This window comes from Melanotaenia boesemani, chromosome 19 (genome assembly GCF_017639745.1).
Source record: "Melanotaenia boesemani isolate fMelBoe1 chromosome 19, fMelBoe1.pri, whole genome shotgun sequence".
Classification (NCBI taxonomy): domain Eukaryota; kingdom Metazoa; phylum Chordata; class Actinopteri; order Atheriniformes; family Melanotaeniidae; genus Melanotaenia; species Melanotaenia boesemani.
Genome location: NC_055700.1, coordinates 26775852 through 26797278, shown reverse-complemented (window position 1 = coordinate 26797278; position 21427 = coordinate 26775852). Strand labels below are relative to the sequence as shown.

Sequence of the window (21427 nt, the reverse complement as noted above, 5' to 3'; positions counted from 1 at the left end):
GCCCATGCATGAAGCAGCTGGTCATTTTAAGTGGCTGTATGTACATAGGAGATGTAGTTACTCCAGTCAGGTCCACATATCGCTGGTACCAGTCTATCTGATTTCTCCTATTTCTAGTACTTTATTTAACATTTATTTAACAGTTTTATGACACTGACAGTAGCAACGCCCTGCTGCACATTCAGCCTTTCATGGTTATGAATCCAGACTTAGTTTTGCTTCTTTCATTATTTAAATTTCCTGAATACTTCTTGTTTTTATTCCTAGTCAAGTGGAGCAAATTGGCCCGGTTATGGATTATCTATAAGCAACATTAACCCTTTAAGTCCTACTGCGTTGCCGGCGATGCAAAATATCACTTTTCATTCATACTATGGTACTTCAAGGGTTAAGTGTCCCTCCTGTTTTCTCTTCTTCTGGTTCTGCTTGTCAAAAGATCAATACTCTGACCGTTTAATGCACACACCAAAGATTAAATCAATGCATCATTTTCAAGAAATGTTGCGATATTGACAGTAACTGTGATAATAGAAAATTAATTTTTGGTATCCTCAAATTTATTTATATAAGAAGTTATTTTTTTTAGTCAACTTTGTTGTGATATTTTAAAGTCAGCATCCCTTTGATGTTTTGCCTTTCACTGTAAATGAGCTGTAATTTTTCTCTTTGTATAATTTGTTGCTATAAACAAAACCCACACAACAAAGCTGGTGGCTTTTTCAGAAATTTTCTGTACGTATTATGATACTTCAGTTATGATGAGGTCATGTAATCAAAACGTAAGAGCTAATGTAAATAATCTCCTGAAGGTAGTGACAAGCGTATATTTCCATTTGCACAACAATATCTTTTTCATGCCCATTACTGAATTTATATAAAATTGTTTGTTCTTGGGAAGCTTTTGTTATACTGGTGGTAACTATGAGGAAACCTGAACTTTGTTGCGCCTGTCAGCCGCCAGTCTCCCTTCCTACGATACGCATCAAATCAGGATTTGTAGTTCTGGTTCACTCTGTACCAAAGAGTTTTTCTTGACTTCAGGCTAATTTTATAAGAAAATTGATGTTTTCTAGACCCCGCAGACTCAGAGCAGCTCTAACTCTGATATTCTTTGTTAAATATAAAATCCTCTCTTGTCCTCTCTGTGCAGTGTGGAGGTGATCCGTCTGGGCCAGAGCAAATTCATCAACTGGGACCTCCAGATGTATCTTCCAGAGAAAGACACAGCAGCCAAGGTACATTACATCCGACTTTCTATGTGTCAAAGAAAAAAGAAAAACCTATGAAGGACGATTTATTTTATCTTTAAAGAATTAAAAAATCAACAAATGCCATTAAAAAACCTCCTTCACAGCTTCAGTCAGTAAAACTGCCAACAAAAGTAAAACATATTCTAGAAATGGTGAGAATAGAAAAGACACTCTGTAATCTTTTCTCATCGAAGAGCTTTTGAATGTACAGTATGCCTGTCAATGAAATATCACGAAGTTCTGCTTATTCCCACTATAATAATTAGGCCATCAGTTATAGAAATGCAGTTAAATAATCTTCTTAAACCACGAACTGATGTTAAATATTATTCAGTGAGCAGTAGTTTGGTGCTAGGATTATGTGTTGTCTCCACATTTGTGGTTTATTTGCAGACTTTTACAATGAGCTTGTTAATGGACATGAAGTTGAGATTTTCAAGTTGCACTAGCTTTTAATGCACTTTTTTTTTAGCTCCTGGGCTACCTGCAGCTTACTTATAAATTCTTTCATCAACTCCGTACAGGCTCGAACCACCACCCTGAATGAGCAGCTCGGTCAGATCGAGTACATCTTCTCCGACAAGACGGGAACTCTGACTCAGAACATCATGCAGTTCAAGAAGTGCACCATCGCAGGACGCAGCTATGGTACTGATAGTTAAAGCGGTTTGAGTTTTCCTTGCTGAAAAGACACCAGATAAGATCTGGTAGGGTCAATGCCATGTTTAGGTTCAGGATAAACGGAAACGCGTTCTTGTGTTTGGACTTTGCAAACGTTCCTCTACATGTTGTTGCATTTTGCTGCCACTTGAGGGCAGTGTGGGAGACGCCTGAACTACGAGCTACTCTCTGCTGTGAGTTTGGCTCTGATGGGATTTTCATTCTTAATTTATACAAATCATTCAATTACTCAGGAAATCTTAGTTTTAAATTTTAAATGGAAAAAAAATTATAATGTAAAAATTTTACAATTTCTCTTAGGGAATAATAAAATATTTAAAAGTTATTCAATTTATCTACTTACTTAGTTTTGTTAAAATATCTAGTTATTTGAATAACAACAATATAAATAAATATTTGGACTTTGAGAGAAATAAAAACTTATCCTTGCCTTCAGCGATGACGAGTAGCAGATCAAATAAAAAGTCCAGAAAAGAATTTCACCAATGAAATGTATTTGAAACTCTAGAAAAAAAAGACAAACTTGTTATGACTCCACAACTCTGGGAAGGAGCATTTTTAAATAGAACTTAGAGTAACTAAATGGTTTTAGTTGTCCACGTCAGTGCCCACCGCCAGCATTGTGAACAGATGTGAAAAATGAGTCTTTAATGATCCCTCTGGGTTAAACCCAAACCAGAACAACCAGAAACCCAAACCAGAAAACTGAACAAACAGGTTGTTGAATAATGGGTTCAAGATACAAAGTCAGAGTGAGTGCTTACGTGTTTGTGACGCAGCAAAGTTAAATTGCTAGAAATGAAATAATTAAACTGAACGATGAAATAATAATAAAGTGCTAAAGTAAACCGTACGAACCAGAAGCCACTTTGTGCCTCCCTGTTGGTGTCAGTGGGTTTATTGTAGCTGTTGTTTCTTCAGTTCTCTGCTCTCTGTACTGTATATCAGCACGTTTATCTTTTCTCCAAACAGGTGACCCAACCACTGCAGAGGGCGTGTCGCTGGAACGTGGAAAGGTAAAACACTGGTCAAACCCACGAATTAAAGAGTTCAGGTTTTAGAATATGAAACCTGTTTTGGTAAAGGTGCTCTAGTTGTATGAGGTTGAATGAAATCATGAAACCATCTTCTGTTAGCCGGTGGACTGGAGCTGGAACCGTCATGCTGACAGAAAGTTCCAGTTCATGGATAATTTCCTGGTTGCCCATGTCCGATCCAAGAAGGACAAAGATGCCCTGGAGTTCTTCAAACTGCTCTCCCTCTGCCACACAGTCATGGTGGAAGACAAAGACGGTAATCATAAAAAATGCATTGGCCAAATGTGAAGAGTTAATATGAGCAGCTAATGTGAAACCAGTGAGTAGAAACGGTTTAGCCTCTAAAATCTGTCCTGTTCTGCCCCCTCCCCTTTTTCAGGTGAGCTGGTGTACCAGGCTGCATCTCCTGATGAGGGCGCTCTGGTGACAGCCGCCAGGAACTTCGGCTTCGTGTTTCTGTCTCGCACGCAGGACACAATCACCATCATGGAGATGGGACAGGAGGCAACCTATGAAATGCTGGCGCTGCTTGACTTCAACTCTGACCGCAAGCGCATGTCTATCATCTGTACGAGCACAAACAGACACACACATTTGTATCTGTACAGTTTAGTAACTGTAATCAGTGTAATCGTTGTAACTTCAGTATGTCATGAATGTATTTTCACTAAAGTTGTTAGATGTGTTTGTGTTCCCAACTTAGTCAGACATGATTTATAGCAGCAGATGTGGCATTGATGTACACTCACTGGCCACTTTATTAGATCCACCTTGCCACGGTGGAGACTGTTTTTCCTTCAGAATGCCTTAACTGTCAGTGTCATAGATTCAACAAGGAGTTAATCCATATTGACATGACAGCATCACACAGTAGTAATTCTCATGTTCAAGAAAGCATCTGGAGATGATCTGAGCTTTGTGACATGGTGCATTATCCTGCTGGAAGTAGCATCAGAAGATGCTCCACTGTGGTCATAAAGGGATGGACATGGTCAGCAACAATACTCAGGTAGGCTGTGGTGGTTAAACCAGGCCATGTTGGTACTAAGGGGGTCAAAGTGGTCCAAGAACATCTCCCCCACACCGTTATACCAGCAGCAGCCTGAAGCGTTGATATGAGCCAGGGCCTTTAATGCCGTTTACACCAAGAAACATCAGACCAGCAACGTTTCTCCATCTTCTATTGTCCAGTGTTGGTGAGTCTGTGTGAATTGTAGCCTCAGTTTCCTGTTCTTAGCTGGCAGGAGGCACCCGGTGTGTCTTCTGCTGCTGTAGCCCATCTGCTTCAAGGTTGGACGTGTTGTGTGTTCAGAGATGTTGTTCTGCAGACCTTGGTTGGAACCAGTGGTTGTTTGACTTCCTGTTGCCTTTCTATCATCTCCAATCAGTCTGCCCATTCTCCTCTGACCTCTGACATCAACAAGACATTTTGATCCAGACAACTGCTGCTCCCTGGATATTTTCTCTTCTTCAGAACATTCTCTGTAAACCCTAGAGATGGTTGTGTGTGACAATCCCAGTAAAGACTCAGACCAACCACCATGCCACGTTCAAAGTCTCTTAAATCCTCTTTCTTTCCTCATTCTGATGCTGAGTTTGAACTTCTGCAAGTTGTGTACATGGTTAAATGTGTTGGGTTGCTGCCATGTGATTGGCTGATTAGATGTTTGCGTTAACAAGCAGTTGAACTGGTGTAGCTGATAAACCTGACTGGTGAGTGTATATTGTGTTGAATTTATTGTTCTTGTCTTTTTAGTGAAGTTTCCTGATGGCCGTATCCGTCTGTACTGTAAAGGAGCAGACACCGTCATCTATGAGCGACTCGCCCCCAACTGCAGACACAAGGACAGCACCCAGAGCGCGCTGGATGTCAGTTTTTAAACTTTTACTGTCATTAGCAGTTGTTTTACTGCTGCCATAAAATGAACTCCATTTGATCTGATTAATATTTGTGTGCTTTGCTGTGTGTTTGTGTTGTAGGTCTTTGCCAACGAGACATTGCGGACGCTGTGTTTGTGTTACAAAGACATCAGTGCAGATGAGTACGAGGCCTGGTCCAGACAACACAAAGAAGCCCAGGTGACCATGGTCGACCGAGATGCTGCCCTCGACCGCATGTACGAGCAGATCGAGAACAACCTGATGGTGAGCAGAAAGCTATTTCACTTTAGCCTGCTAAATGGATCACAGATGGATTTTCAGATATTAACTAAGCAGGCAGGAGCCGCGCACACCTGAAAAGATCTTTGTAGATGTATTTGTAATTTCTCTTGTTTCTTTGCTCATTAAAATATTTGAATTTTAATAAATAAAGCTGATTGGAGCAACGGCTATAGAGGACAAGCTGCAGGACGGCGTTCCAGAGACCATCTCCAAACTGGCCAAGGCCGACATCAAGATCTGGGTCCTGACCGGGGACAAAAAAGGTACCATCATCAGACTACCGAGAGAAGTTGATCTAAAACACTTAACCTATAAGACAAAGGGAACGAGTAGATTCCTGATGTTTATACCACCTTCTTTATTTATCCTCAGAGACTGCAGAGAACATCGGCTACTCCTGCTCACTTCTGACAAACGACATGCAGATCCACTATGGAGAAGATGTTAAGTAAGTCTATTAAAATGGGGATTTGTACACGGCTTCTATCCCCCAGAGTGATGTGTGTATAAGATGAATACAGTTCATAAAAAAAGCAGCAAATGAGTCTGAAAATATTAAACACGCTCCACACAGCAAAGCATAATGTCACTAAGGATCAGACTGGATACACACTCCCTCTCCTTTTTTTTTTTTTTTTTTAAATGTCAGAGGTCACTGATTGGCAGACCATGAGCCAGACCCAGACCCAGAATCTGTCCCATTTGGACCCGGACCCTACAACCAAAACAAAGTTATGACTTACAACCCAGCAGAGCATTTCTATTTTAACATTAGCAGCTTTTATAATTTAGTGGACAAAGAAACGCACGAACCACCTCGCGTGATACGACTCAGCCAATCAAGTTTGTGCATTTCAGCCGGTAAATGTTGCGGCGCTACAATGCTGACAGATGTGAGAGTTAGAGGCAAGTAGCACATGAGATGACTGTAGGAAGAAAAAAAAAACACATAATGCATGTAGAAAAAACAGAGAAACAGATGGCTGGAGAAAGTTGACAATGAGAGGGTGAGACGGAGAAAAGTGGTCACCAGAAACGGAACATTTAATCTGGAACAGACGGCCGCTTGTCCAAAGTCAACAGTCAGTGAAACAAATTCAAGTCAATGACAGAAAAATGTAATATATCTTAGTAAGGTGTCTTTCTATTGGTATTTAAGCACTTTACCAAAATTACTGTTTTTAATCTCTAAGAATGAACACGGTTTATCTTCTTGCTGTGGTGCCATATACATGCAGCTGCCTCATTTTTACTACGGCATCTTTGAATGGACAAACAACAAGTTGAGAACCTTCTGAGCTGCAGTACCAGCTTTGTTTAATAGGAGCTAGAGCACCGTTGGAGATAAGTAATAGCGTAAAAAGACCATAGAAGAAGACATAAGAAGTAGTTACATGCAGTGCAGTCATTGCTGGACCTGAGGCTCCTGGATCCACTTGCCATGAACACATGCTTGTCTGGAAGAATTTAAACATTTTTATATCACTCTTTACCACCAGATGTTGATAATTTTTACACACTGTGCCTTTAAATGAATACTACACTGATTGGATTGATTATACCTTATACCAGGGCTACTCAGTTCGGTCCTACGAGGGCCGCAATCCAGCAGGTTTTCCATGTATCCCTGCACCAACACACCTGAGTCAAATTAGGTGGCTCTAACAGCCAATCAGGTTCTACACAATGACTCATTAATTTGACTCAGGTGTGTTGGAACAGGAATGCATGGAAAACCTGCTGGATTGCGGCCCTCGTAGGACCGAATTGAGTAGCCCTGCCTTATACCTTAGTCTCATCAGCCAATTAGGATGTCACTGTTGCATCATATTTTTCTGTGTCTGCAGCGAGAAGCTGAGGATTCGTCAGGCCAACAGGAGAAATGAACCATCTTCAAGTTTTCAGCGAGGCAAAAGAAAACCTGCAGAGCCTTTCTTTCCAGAACCAGGCAAAAACGCTCTCATCATCACTGGAGGATGGCTGGTGAGGTTCATTTAATACTAGCACTGTTACAAACGTGCAAACTTTTCATGACACTTAAAACTTAAATCTAAATTAAATTAATCTCTTGTTAAATCTTTTTTGCCCCATGTGACCCTGTTTTATTGTTTTGTCTTTTTTTTTTTTTTTTTGTAATGTTTTTTTTAAGAACGAAATTCTTTATGAAAAGAAGAAGAAACGTCGTCGCCTTCGTCTCCGTCGTCTGGGAAAAAGAACTCCTCCCAGCAACCCTCAAGATGGCCAGCCAATGAATGACGGGGAGAAGGAGATGAGACAGGTGAAGTAAAACGCAGTATGATTAATGACACTGCTGTTTCCGTTTGCATCATCATAAGAAACACGAGAAATTTGACTGAGTTTTTTCCCTCCTAAAGATTGACTTTGTGGACATGGCCTGTGAGTGTGAGGCGGTGATCTGCTGTCGCGTTACACCCAAACAAAAAGCTAATGTGGTGACTTTGGTGAAGAAGTACAAGAAGGCTGTGACGCTGTCCATCGGAGACGGAGCTAATGATGTCAACATGATCAAGAGTAAGGACAGGGATTACTTTAAGACAAATGTCTTGTGAGTGTTCCTGTGAACCTTCTCTCTCTCTCTCCTCTTCCTCTCCAGCTGCAGACATCGGTGTGGGCATCAGCGGTCAGGAGGGGATGCAGGCCGTCATGTCCAGCGACTACGCCTTCGCTCAGTTCCGTTACCTGCAGCGCCTCCTGCTCGTGCACGGTCGCTGGTCCTACATCCGAATGTGCAAATTCCTGCGTTTCTTCTTCTTTAAGAACTTCGCCTTCACTCTGGTCCATTTCTGGTACTCCTTCTTCAGCGGATTTTCCTCACAGGTCAGCAGCTCATCCTGTGGTTTAGCTCCATCTGGGAACAGCCTTGTCCAGAGAACTACTGAATCTTTCAGTTTGCTTGTGCAAATACCTCCATGTGACGGTTAAATCCAACATTTATTTTCTGTAGCGGAAGAATGACGGAACTTTTTTTTCTTAATTTTTTTTTATACTGTGTATATACACTCAATTTTATCTCATGCAAATGATAATTCTTCCCCCAACAGACTGTTTTCCCTCCATAAACTACTGCAGCAAACTGGAGCCATCCATTCATCTTTTACATTTTAACTTTTTATTTTTTATTTTAGTGTATATTACTGGTATTTTATTTGGTATTCTTTATTTATTATATTGTTTATTTATGTTGAAGTTACAGGATTTTATTTGGTGCAGTTGTTTCTAGTAGTTTGTTGTTGTAACTGAACATTTAATATGATCAAACTATCTGAGGATATAGTCTGACATACCAGTCTTATATATTAATTATATAATAAGAATTATTGTTCCTATATATTATATTTTGTTTTACTACTTTTCTGGATTTTTGGGTGATCAGATGATGTACCTGATGCTCGATAACTCATCTGTTGGCTCAGACTCGCGTTGAGCTGATTATCTGCAGCTCTACAGTAGAACCATGTTCACACATTGTTGGAAAAGCTGCATAATTATGGTTCTTTCTGCAGATCGCCTATGAAGACTGGTTCATCACTCTCTACAACCTCGCGTACAGCAGCTTACCTGTGTTGCTTGTTGGACTACTTGACCAGGTAAAAACTGGCTTTGTCGTAGACATACGAGAAGCCGCATCAGGATATTTGGTACACAACTTTTTGAATTGTCAACCCGAAGGTTAAGACACGAAGATGGATGGACTATTGGGAAACAGAATAAGGACAAGAATAAAAATAAAACATCATACATAAATATTTTAGCCAATTAAAGCTTGACCCAAAAAATATTCTCAGAATATTCTATTTTTTTTATTTGAAGCCTTTATTTGGCAAAATGTGAGAAAAATAGAATGATTTGTACAGTTTATACCATATATATTATATACATATTATACAATATGTACGTTTATACCATAATATTATGCAATGGATTACAGAAAACTGATATATGTACACAGCATTAAATGGTTAAATTTAAAAAACAATTAACATACAAGAAATGCACATTTTATAAGTTAATCTTAATGTATAGATCACTTTGAAAAACAATGCCTTCATTATACGATGTTTTATCTTTTTTATATTTACACATGTAATTATTTTTCTGAGTATGGTTTTTTTATTTATCTTTTACATCCTTTGACATATTTGTTGTTGTTGTGGTGCTGCTGTCATTCCACAAACTTTTTTTCATTTCTGATTTCTTAAAAAAGAACATTACACAACCCCACTTAAAAAAAACTGATGTGTCACTTTTTAAATGAGAAACGAAATAGTTGTCATGTACAAGTACAAATTATGAGGTGGAAGGTTAATTCAGAGATTATTGTTCAGTGTTTCAGCTCCGTCATCAGCGGATTCTGATCCAAATCTGAACCCGTTCATTTGGGTGCAATTTTAAAATCTGCTGTATTGTTTCTGTTGCAGGACGTCAACGACAGACTCAGCCTCAAATTCCCAAAGCTTTACATTCCTGGCCAGCAGGGGACGATGTTCAACTACAAGAATTTCTTCATCAGTTTGTTCCACGGTATCTTCGTCTCTCTCGTCATCTTCTTCATCCCCTACGGTGCATTCCTGCAGACGATGGGGCAGGACGGAGAAGCGCCGTCTGACCAGCAGTCCTTCGCTGTTGTAGCCGCCTCCTCCTTGATTTTTACCGTCAACCTGCAGGTGTGTGCAATCAGTGCATCTGAGGTTTGGAAAAAAGGAGAAGCTAGCACATACCATCTAATGACTTTCTTTTAAGTGACCAGCTTGTTTTTGTCTTCGTCTCTTGCCTGTTAGATCTCTTTGGACACCTCGTACTGGACCTTCGTTAACTGCTTTGCTGTTTTGGGCAGCATTGCCATCTACTTTGGGATCATGTTTGACATCCACAGCGCTGGAATCCACGTCATCTTCCCCTCAGTGTTCACCTTCACAGGTTAGTCGGCTAATGTCTGCTCCAATCAGCTGGATGCTTTGTTGTTAAAGTCACTAAGGACGTGTTTTGTTTTTTGTTTTTTTTTGGTTTGATTTGATTTTTTAATGTTATGGATGGGAACAGAGAACAGATCATGATCCACTTCTTGACCACGTTTAATGAAGAATAGATTTTTGTGTGATCTTAAGAGATAAACAGCACTGTAAACTTAATTCTGCCTTTGCAGAGGAAAAAAAGGGACATGTTGTGGTCAGAAATGATCTTGAATGTGAAAGAACACCAAAATGAAGCAGTATAGCTGACAACAAAGAAGAAACTGCAACGTTTTTAATGGCCGTACAGACCATCGCCGTCTACTGCATTGCCTCTTTTTATGTCTCCTATTAAAAATGATCATTATTATGATCTCCATCAACATGTCTGCTGTTGTATGAAAATGACGTAGAATCTCAGCTGAACTCAGAACGCTGCACGTTTGGACAGACGTCCCTGATTACGCATATAAAGGGAGCAGAAATGGGTCTGAAATCAAATATCTAATTTCCATTGAGTAGCACACTATTTTGTCTGTTTCCATTTTAAAGGGGCCTATACAGCTGAACCGTACTCTTTCTAGGCCCTATAGTTTTAGGTTCATAGGAGAATGGTGCGGTTAGGTCCCCAATCAACAGTCCGTTGAGCGTATCACCTCCCACAATAAAAGCAAGCGCAAGCGATAAATACCCTGTAGGAGCTCAGATGTTTTACTTCGTGATATTGAGAAGATAAGAGAAAGATGGCAGCAATCAACAACAAGGTCTCTTGGGCTCTGGAGGTACAAACATTTCTCACTACTGCATCATTCTTGTTAATCATGTTGGTTTTTCTCACACTTATATGACGCCACGCTAGGCATTTGGGGTAAACCCTGCCTCCCTACTGAGGGTCCGATTTGCTATGAAAACGGCTCTTTTATGTGTGGACTGGATAACGAGATAACCGGTGCCTTTTTGGCTTGAAGCTTCAGGTTGTTGAGATCTGAGTGGCTTAAAGTTAACTCTGTTGTTTTCATGGCAATGCTGGTGCTAATCTTTTTACCAGAGCCTTCAAGCTAGTCCCGATTACACTGAAGAACAACAAGATCCTAATGTGTTGTTACTGCAAGCAGTCATTTTTTAATCAGTCATCTGATTGGCCAACATGGTTTCAGAGGCAGGGCTAGACACTTTCACGGGTTCCCATATTAACAAATACTCTGGACTTCCCCAAGAAAAACACAAACTTAAATACATTAATAAGATTCAGCCCTTACCAGAGGTGTATATATATAAATTATGAAGTGCAGAATGGAAATGGATGTTGCATCCATTTTGCCCTACTTTTAAAGCTTAATCAGAACTTTTATATCAACTATCAACATCAACTTTTTTGAATAAAAGGTGTAATGAGAAATGAAGTTGTAGTTTTTTTACTTTAATTCAACCTCTTAACTGTAAAATCTCCTGCTATCGGCATTAACACAGACAAGAATAATGACTATAAAAAAAAATTAAATAGTGGCTAATTGGACACAGCTGTTTCCTCAGAGTTAAACTACGGAGTGGATGTGATTGTTATGTTAACTTCGGAGAGACAGATTAAACTTTCCAAAATACCCACATTCTTGTTATGCCCTACCAGTGTGGCCACAAGTGTCCCACCCACCGTCATTAATACCTCCTGAGTGTGTTCACAAATGTTTTTAGCATCGTCCTGTAATCCGATCAGGCAGGACACATGTTGGTACCAGCTCTGATCAGGCCCTCAAAGCAAATCTGTTTTTATGGGCTGGGCATGTTTGTGATTAAGTTTCACAAGATGATCCTGAAGTATTAAAGGCTTTGGTAAAAAAAATTAAAGAATTTTCTTTGCTTGTAGGTGCAGCATCAAACGCTCTCCGCCAGCCGTACCTGTGGTTGACCATCCTCCTGACGGTGGGCATCAGCCTGCTGCCCGCCATCTGCATCCAGTTCCTCTATAAAACCATTTGGCCTTCTGAGGGAGACAAGGTGAGGCCTCTGGGTGTCCATCTAGCCTGATGATGACATACTCTACTCATAATATAGATGTGGTCATGGTAACTGGGGCTGCAGAGAAAAATTCTCTTTATAATTGAACGGCGGCCTTTTCTCACTTTTTTTTTTTTTTTTTTTTTCAAGTAACAATTATGAGCTAAAATTAGCCAAGAATAAAGCAAACTGTGAAACAGCATTTCCATTTACCGGCTTGTTTCCCATCATCCTCCAGGTGCAGAGAAACAGGAAGAAGTACGAGATGGAGCTGGAGGAGGAGGAGAAGAGAAAGGTGCCGGCCTTCCAGCGAGACCGGCGTTCCCGCCGCTCCGCTTACGCCTTCTCTCACTCCCGTGGCTACGCCGACCTCATCTCGTCCGGCCGGAGCATTCGACGGCGCCCGCCCGCCCGCGGCGGACCCCAGAACAGCATCAGGGAGTTTCCTCAGAGAGAGGCTGAAAACATCTGAGACGGTGGGGGGGCCGAGTGTGAGACGGAGCAAAGCTGCAGCCGGTCGGGTTGTAAATATCTGGCAATATTTAAGCTCAAACAGACCTTTTTCTCTGAGGGATGAGAGAACAGAAGCTTCTCCTGATGATGATGCTCAGTTTTTAGAGAAGAACCAAGCAGCTTCGTATTTTGCTCCAGTCTGTGATCTAAACTCACCGCCTCCAGCTCACCTCTGCACAGACTTCCTGATTTATTGGGAAACAAAAAAACGTAACTCACCGAAGAAACGACGCCGTTACCGGGGTTTGAAGTCGCACAGCAACTGTGTGACCGACAATGTTGTTAACTCAGGATTTTTTAAATAAAGACCTTGTTTTTACTGTTTATCCTTGTTCACCACTGCTGCAGCCGATGAGAAACTTACATTATTTAATGATACGTTTTGACAGGTTTAGCATCATTTCTGCGCAGCGAGTGTTTTACTAGAATCTAAAGACAAATCTCCGGTTAATTCTGTCATACTTCTCAAGTCTGGAAGTCTGAGCCTAAAATTTACCTTCACGTTACAGCAACAGGATGAAGCTAAACACGTCAAAATATATTTTAATGTTTTATTTTAAATAATTGTGGGATGTTACATGTCATGAGTTAAAGTGTCCTTATTTAAAAATGTTTTGTGAACATGGATTTTTCTTTCTGCTCAGAAACGTCATGCTGTAATCACCAACTAGAGGTTTCTCCTTAAAATCTTCAAATTTCATGACTTGTTTTTTTTTCCATTTTACCTTTTCAATGAAGTTCCTGAGTTATCGTAATCTCCATTTTATTTTAAACTTCTTAAAAGATAAATCATATTTTCATTGAGTCGAAAAAAAAATAGGGAAATTTATATTTTCTGTATGAATGTGTCACTGGTTGTTTACAATTTCCTTTTTCTTTCTTATCCAGATGTGATCAAACATGGCAATACTTCCTGTTTGGTTCCTCTTCATGGTAGTGTTACTGGGTAGTCTTTTATTAATGGATAGATGGTGGCAGACGATCAAGACTGCTGCAGGTTGGTTACAGTCATGTAACACTGTTTTTATCATGGTTATAAATAAAAGCCAAGGGCACATTTAGCAATCTGAGTTGTCGTTATTTTTACTATTTTCAGCATAGACACTTTGCTTTTAGGAACTTTTTCTTTTTTTTTTTCTCCTTCCAATCCCTACTGCTTATCCGGAGTCGGTTCATGGGGGCAGCTGCCTAAGCAGGGAAACCTAGACTCCCTCTCCCCGACCACATTCACCAGCTCGTCCGGGGGGATCCCGAGGCGTTCCCAGGCCAGTCGAGAGATGTTGTCCATCCAGCGTGTCCTGAGGCCTCTTTCTGGTGGGACGTGCCCAGAACACCTCACCAGGGAGGCGTCCAGGAGGCATCCTGACCAGATGCTACCTCACCTGGCTCCTCTCGATGTGGAGGAGCAGCGACTCTACTCTGAGCCCCTCCCGGATGACCGAGCTTCTCACCCTATCTCTAAGGGAGAGCCCGGCCACCCTGCGGAGAAAACTCATCTTGGCTGCTTGTATTCGCAATCTTGTTCTTTCGGTCGCTACCCACAGCTCGTGACCATAGGTGAGGGTAGGAACGTAGATTAACCAGTACATTGAGAGCTTTGCCTTTTAGCTCAGCTCCATCTTCACCATGACAGACCGATGCAGAGGCCACATCAATGCAGACGCCGCACCGATCCGTCTGTCGATCTCCCGCTCCATCCTTCCCTCACTCGTGAACAAGAGCCCGAGATACACGAACTCCTCCACTTGGGGCAGGACCCTATTGCAGACCCGGAAAGAGCACTCTCATCCCAGCCGCTTCACACTCAGCTGCGAATCACTCCAGTGAGAGCTGAAGATCATGGCCCGACGAAGCCAACAGAACCACATCATCTGCAAAGAGCAGAGACCCAATCCTGAGGCCACCAAACCGGCTGTGCCTAGAAATTCTGTCCATAAAAGTTATGAACAGAATTGGTGACAAAGGGCAGCCTTGGCGGAGTCCAACCTGCACTAGAAATGACTGATTTACTGCCGGCGATGCGGACCAAGCTCTGACACCGGTCGTACAGGGAGCGGAAAGCTCGTACAAGGGGATCCATCACTCCATACTCCCAGATGTATTTTTTGCCAAGATTAAAGAGGGATTTAAAAAAAAAAAAAAAAAAGCTCACCGGCTGCTTTGTCAGTACCGGGTTGGACCCCCCTTTCCTTTAGAACTGTCTTAATTCTTGGTATCATACATTCGACAAGGTGATGGTAACACCAGAGCCAGACTTCAGTAGGCCCTAAGTAGAATAAATTTTGGGGCCCCTATCCCTATTTAACATCCAAGATGAAAATATATAACAAAATACCATATGCACACAACTTAGTTATTGCACAATTAACTTAAAGAGCTACTGTATAATCACGCGGCAGTAGCACCAGTAAGTAAAGCAGAGCTGTTTGTGTGGAGCGTGTGACAATGAATTTTTGAAATATAAAACACCAAAACACTGGAGGAAAGGATGGTGAAGTGTCTTGCCCAAGGATACAACTAGGAGAGGGGGATTTAAACCACCAACCTTCTGGTCATTGAATGACCTGCTCTACCAGCTGAATCACTGCCGTCCCAACATGGTATGAGCCTTAAAATCCTCAACTATCTTTTGGAGAGCTACAGCTTAGGGCATATAGAGATGGATTTAGTTAAGTCCTGTTCTCTTCAAACAGAAAACTGGGTGACATATGTACATTATCACAGATTTATTTTAAGGTTGCATGAATTTTGTGGATGTAAGTGAATCAAACATCAATGTAGTAAAATCAATTTTCTTTATTCTAAAAACCACAATTTCTTTGATTTTAATCTCATGGGGAAAATGCTGATATCCAAAGGTGTAGTGTGATCAAGTCAGACCTTAGTTTAGTTATAACTATGTTGTGAAATTATTTGGTCTGGGACTCTAAATAGGACTTTATACTATATTCTCCTTTAAAGTTTCCACCTTAACCTTCTGTGTTCCTGACTCTATTTAATGGCATAGTGACATTTATTATGTTCATTCCTGGAGCTGAGAAACCAAACTTCATAACTTTTTTCCTAGGCTGCTGTGTGATGTTCTGCAGTATTTCATTTTACATCACTGCATCATATGCTAGCAACTGGATATCAACACCTTGGCTGTTTCACCAAAGAAATGCAAGAGAACATTATTTGCAGAAGAGAGGAAAATAGATAAAGTTTCAGAACTAAAGATAAGACAAAAGTCAACATCAGACTGACTTTTACTGGCTGGAAGGAGCTCAGAGAAGAGGCAGGATGCAGAAGGAGAATGAGTTAGACTTCGTTCGGGGGAACCAAAGACAGAAAATCTGCAACAGTTAAGTTAATTTGATTTGAGACTTATTAGGAGTAAAATTAACACTATATCTTACTTCAGTGTCTACAAATATAAAATTATTCTCTCAGTTTTCTTTTCCATGATATGAACAAATTAAATCTCAGAAAGTGGTTGAGACTATTTTTGTTCAAAGAACAGATTGTTTTTCATTTAAATGTCTGACTGAGTTCAGGAAGAAAACTATATTTGGATATATTAGTTGCTTTTTGGGATTTGATAGGAATGTTAAGTCATCGTGTTAAATCATAACTGATCATTGGATCCTGAATCAAATAAAAAATCTGATCATGGTTTTTTGATATTTTTCATATTCAGCAAACATCAAATTGTTATCCACTGAAGTGATAAATCATATTATGACCAAACCTGTGATTTGCACCTTTACTGGATACCCCCTGGATCAGGTACACCTTCAGAAACAAAAGGAATTCATTGCAGGCTTACAAGAATAAAGGTGACAAAACTCAATAAAGAAACTAAACTTTCAAAACAACACTACTAAGAAATGAGGAGTGCCACAACAGACCGCACAAATATAAAACTGTAAATGAACAGATGTGTAAAAATACAAAACACAAACAAACAATAAAATAAATAAATAAATATTAAAAACAAAAACAAAAAGGAAAGGAAAGAAAAGGAAATGAAACATGTGACAAGGTGAATTTTATCTGTCTGTTCCTGGATTCTTTCCTGGTGCTCTTGTCTTTGTGATCTCTTTCTTCTACAGTCTACAGCAGACGCTTTTCTCCAAAACGACTTACATCTGAAAGTAAGAACACAAGCAACAATTCAAACAGGATGGGACGTCATAATTAGATGGTAGTCAGACGGCTGTGAGTCCAGGTGCTGTCATATAGTGCTAGAGGCAGTGCTTTTTTTTTTTTATAATAGCCTGTTGTTTAAATACAAGATTGTGATTTCATCACACAACATAATCTTGGGCGTAAGTGCATGCAGCTTATTCAGTGCTGTGTTGTGCCAAAGCGCTGGACAAATCTTATCTGAGCAGATTCCTCTTTAACATTTGCTTGTACTTGTTTTCCCAACTTGACTACTTTTAGAAGGAATTCTGAAAACCTGAGAAAACAGTGACACCTTGTGGTAGAAGAATGATATAAACATCAGACATGATTTTATTTTCTTTCCTCATGCTGCTGTTGTGAAATTTAAAAGGAAAACATTCTGTGAAATGAGGACTGATCAGGAAGAACTATGTGGTCATGTTGTACTGTATAACAAAATATACTACAGTGGATCCATTCTCCATCTCTCACATACATCAAACTGATTATGAAATTTGTTTCTGAAGCTATAATGGATCTAAAAACAATAGTAAAGCAACAAGGCTACCAGATATGTCAGAAGATTAGCAAAAGCTACGTTTTGGAGCATTATGAAGAGAAATGTGAATGTGAGCTTATCACCAGCAGAGATGGAGCCCTAACAAAAAGAAATCCCTCAAATTCTGTTGAACAGATCCCAAGTAGATCCCAAGCATCAGGTGGAATACACAGATGTGTTGTTGACCGTTGTTTACAAAACAATCTCCTGCAGAATTCTGGTGAAATGTCTTGTGGACAGATGAGACTGAGATCAAACTGTATCTGAGTCATGGGAAAAGCACAGTGTGGAGGAGTATTAGAAGTCATGTTTGGCCAGTTGCATACCCCTTAATACCCTTTACATGCAGCGACTGCTTGAAGTGTGCAATGCACAGTGATCAGTGGATCCAAAAGTTGGAGCAAAAGAACAAGTCTGAGGAGTCATAGGCCATCTCTAAAATCTGACTGGAAAAGATGTTAGTCTGTTTTATAAGGGTCAAATTATTGACAACAAGCAAAGAAAACATCTAAGAAGATGCTGAAACTACTAAAATTGGGTTTAGAACTGTCCAATGCATTATTAAACACTGGAAGGATGGTTGGGAACCATCGTCTTCCAAGAAGAAATGTGGTTAGAAAAAAAATCTTCATTGACGATCACTTAAACTTTTGGTAAAATCATATATATGTATATATATATATATATATATATATACATGCAAAATGTGAAGGAATCTCAAAGGATTGGACTGAACAGCTGTGTAGCTATAAGAAAACTATAGCTATAAGAAAACCACTAATTAGTGAGGCTAACCGGAGAAAAAGGAAGCATAAAGATTGGACTCTGGAGCAATGGAAGAGGGTCATGTGGTCTAAAAGGTCCAGATTTACCCTGTTACAGAGTGATGGGCGCATTGGAGTATGAGGAGAGGAGGAAAAAGTGATGCAGCCTAGAGCTTACTGTACGAGCCTGTGGGGGAAGTCCGAACTTGCCGTTTATAACACGCTGCTGAAAGCTGCAAGAGATAAATCCCTAAAACAGGGAGAACTATTTAAAAAATGTGGAGCACAGTAGCAAAACAAATCATTTTAAATTAGCTGACCATTTCCAAAATTGACTTTAACCAAGATTAAAATTTAGACAACGGCTTGCAAATACTGCTGCATCAAATATTATTGTATAGAAATGGAGAACTTTGGCAGCCCTAATCGCAGTACCGTCTGCAGCCTCTGGGTGTCACTACATGATCATGTTTGCCTGTCAGACCTGCTCTGATTGCTCAGACTCCAGCTGGAGATCAGTGTGTGGGTCAGCTGTGGGAACAGGGTTCATCATTAATGTTTTCTCATATATTCCTGCATCTTCTCAACAAAGCACATTAAGGCTCGGTCAGCACATAGCGGGGATGTGATTTATGTGCAGCAAGACAAAGTCATGCAAGGTAAACACTGTGCCTAACTTTAAATGTACACAAGTACTTCAGTATTTGAAGATGTCCTCTTTTATAAGACATTTCCCTCTTGCTCTAAGGAAATAATAAAAATAAAAAGAATAAATGACACGCTGAGAAATTTTAATCTTTTACATTATATTAAAGGCCTTTGAGCCAGATAAAGTAAAACAGGAGGAAGCATTTTAAACAAATAGTGATATGTGCTGTTCACCTGGAACCATCTGGTATTTAGAAAATAATTCATTAACAAATGGAATTTTAATAAGATCTGACCTGCAAGAGTAAAACAAACCAGGAACAGTGAAGCTGCATTTATTTTCTTTGTAATTAGCATTTTAGTCATTTTAAAATGTAGATACTTTTGGATGGTTTCCAGTTTCATGTTTTTGTGCCCATACATCATTCTTGTAGCAGCTGGGATAAGCTCCAGCTCCCCCTGCAACCCTGATTATGACAAAGCAGGTAAGGAAAATGAATGGCTGGATGGATGGAGACTGGTCTTCTACAAAGTGGGAAACAGATGAAAGAATTTGGAAATTTTGCTAAAAGAAAGAAGGTGTTTCAAGACCAATAAGCAATGAAAACAAGAGAAGAACGGAATGTAAATATATAAATAATATCCTAACTTGACTTACAGTTGTATCAAGAGAACACTAAACTTATAGAAAACTTTTAGAACAACATCGGGATCATAAAGTCTCACTTTGGTGTGAAATGAAGCCAGTTTATGTAGAACATCATTAAATTCTTTACCTTAGAAATATCTTAGTAAACATTTCTCGTTTCTAGTCTTTAAAGCAACTTTTCCTAAACTATATCAGCCACAATTTGAGATCAAAATGTTTCAATTTCAGTCCATTCATAGCTAAAACCATTGGATTTACTGTTGTAACGTGGTAAACATGATGTGAAATGATCTCTTTTTTTGGCTGCTATCTCTCGGTCTCTGTCAAATCTGCATCAGTTCCACATCGGAGGCCTCCAGGCAGACTTAGATAATGCTCTTCATATTTACAGTGGCAGGAGGATTGGGAGATTTTTGACTAGATCCCATTTGTGTGAACCTATTAGTGCTGAGCGCTCTGAGCCCCCTCTGATATGCCTCTGAGATTAGGCAATGGTATTACTGTAAGAGGATCGACTAGCCTCGAGGTGAGAGCCCAGTATACAGAGACAGAAAAGAACACACACAAAGATGGAAACATGTGCACACAGATAGGACCACACACTCCCCAGGAAAAAATAAATAGAGATCCCAACATGGCAGTGGGAGCAGGAGAGAAACTGAGGAAGGAACACACATCTCAGAATGACAAAATATTTTAATCTATACATTTAAAGTGATCTTTTTCATCCTATGACCTGATTCTGATAAAAAATAGCAGGTTAGATCAGAACTCTCTGATTTTATCTTCACTTCATTGGCTCCCAGTTAAACCCAGTTTGTTTTAAATGTTTTAAATATTTTAAATATTGTAAACGTGGGCCCATAAGGCAGTCAAAGAGGAATTTTTGTCACCACTTGGGACAGACGATAAAGTTCTACCTCCCTACCTGCCTGCTATCCATCCATCCATCCATCCATCCATCCATCCATCCATCCATCCATCCATCCATCCATCCATCCATCCATCCATCTATGACCCCTGGTCCATTTCCACAGATAGCAGTGTGAAAACCAAATTCAAGGGTGGTGCATCCCCGTCCAGTTGAACCGAGTCCCCTGGTGTAAACATGCTCTGACTACCTAACATGTGGAGGAGCAGCAAATCTGCTCTGGATTTCTCTTTTTTGCAAGCTTGCAACTCAGTTGTGGAGAGTTAATGTATTCCCACTCTTCTTCTTTTGGTTAATAGCCAAAGCCTATGGTTATGGATGATGGTAGAGATGTAAAATGCAGCTAAATAAAATGCTTGCTATTTCACACATGGGCATTTGAACTCCCAGACAGGTTCCTTCCAGGTTCGTTATTGTAACACCACCCCCTCTATGATGTGTGTGACTCCCATTGGCTGACAACTGCATGGAAAGTTGCTGGCAGAAACAATTCTAAAGGCATGCGTCATAGATTGACTAAATCATTCAAAATCATTAGAAACTTATGAAGAAGCCACGTTACTCAATCTCACAAACTCTCACTTATGAAGAAAACCTGTGAAATTTAAATTATTTAATTTGTAATGTCATTTTTCAGGAGCAAACCATGACCCAAGATCTGGAGATTAACAGCTGATTATATTTCAACATAGCTGTGGAGGAAGCAAGGCATGTTTATTTGTATAGCACATTTCATGTACATGACTATTCAGAGTGCTTTACATAGAATATTAAAAGCTTTACAGGTGGTGCAAAGAAAGCATCAAAGGTAGCAGCAACAAGTGGCAAAAATCACAATAAAATCATAACAAAATCATAAATATAATTATTGAAAGCAAGTTAAATTAAAAGTTCATTCATTTTAGTCCAAAGAGGGTCATGGGGAAGCTGGAGACTGTCCCTGCAATTAACAGGCAAGAGACGTCGCAGAGCCAACACAGAAAGACCAACAACCACACTCACTCTCAGGGAGAATTTAGACTAATTAATCTAACTTGCATGCATTTGGATGGTGTGAGAAAGCAGGGTTACCTGATGAGAACCCCCCTCGACCAAGGCTCGAACCAGGGACCTTCTTG

The 21427-nt window shown here is 40.0% G+C and overlaps 1 protein-coding gene across 2 annotated transcripts in view; it reads left to right on the top strand.

Moving 5' to 3' along the window:
* Nucleotides 1-13674, top strand: part of atp8b1 (ATPase phospholipid transporting 8B1) — a 44509-nt gene extending 30835 nt beyond the window's left edge. For both annotated transcript variants that reach the window (XM_041970570.1, XM_041970571.1), the window contains exons 13-30: nt 1151-1235; nt 1775-1898; nt 2904-2947; nt 3068-3224; nt 3348-3536; nt 4725-4837; nt 4949-5113; nt 5283-5394; nt 5504-5579; nt 6979-7114; nt 7281-7409; nt 7507-7663; nt 7746-7969; nt 8656-8739; nt 9571-9816; nt 9931-10069; nt 11966-12096; nt 12335-13674. In XM_041970570.1, coding sequence (XP_041826504.1) covers nt 1151-1235; nt 1775-1898; nt 2904-2947; nt 3068-3224; nt 3348-3536; nt 4725-4837; nt 4949-5113; nt 5283-5394; nt 5504-5579; nt 6979-7114; nt 7281-7409; nt 7507-7663; nt 7746-7969; nt 8656-8739; nt 9571-9816; nt 9931-10069; nt 11966-12096; nt 12335-12568 — 2545 coding nt within the window. In that variant the 3' untranslated portion in view covers nt 12569-13674. The remainder of the gene's footprint in view (nt 1-1150; nt 1236-1774; nt 1899-2903; nt 2948-3067; nt 3225-3347; nt 3537-4724; nt 4838-4948; nt 5114-5282; nt 5395-5503; nt 5580-6978; nt 7115-7280; nt 7410-7506; nt 7664-7745; nt 7970-8655; nt 8740-9570; nt 9817-9930; nt 10070-11965; nt 12097-12334) is intronic.
* The last annotated feature ends 7753 nt before the right edge of the window (nt 13675-21427 follow it).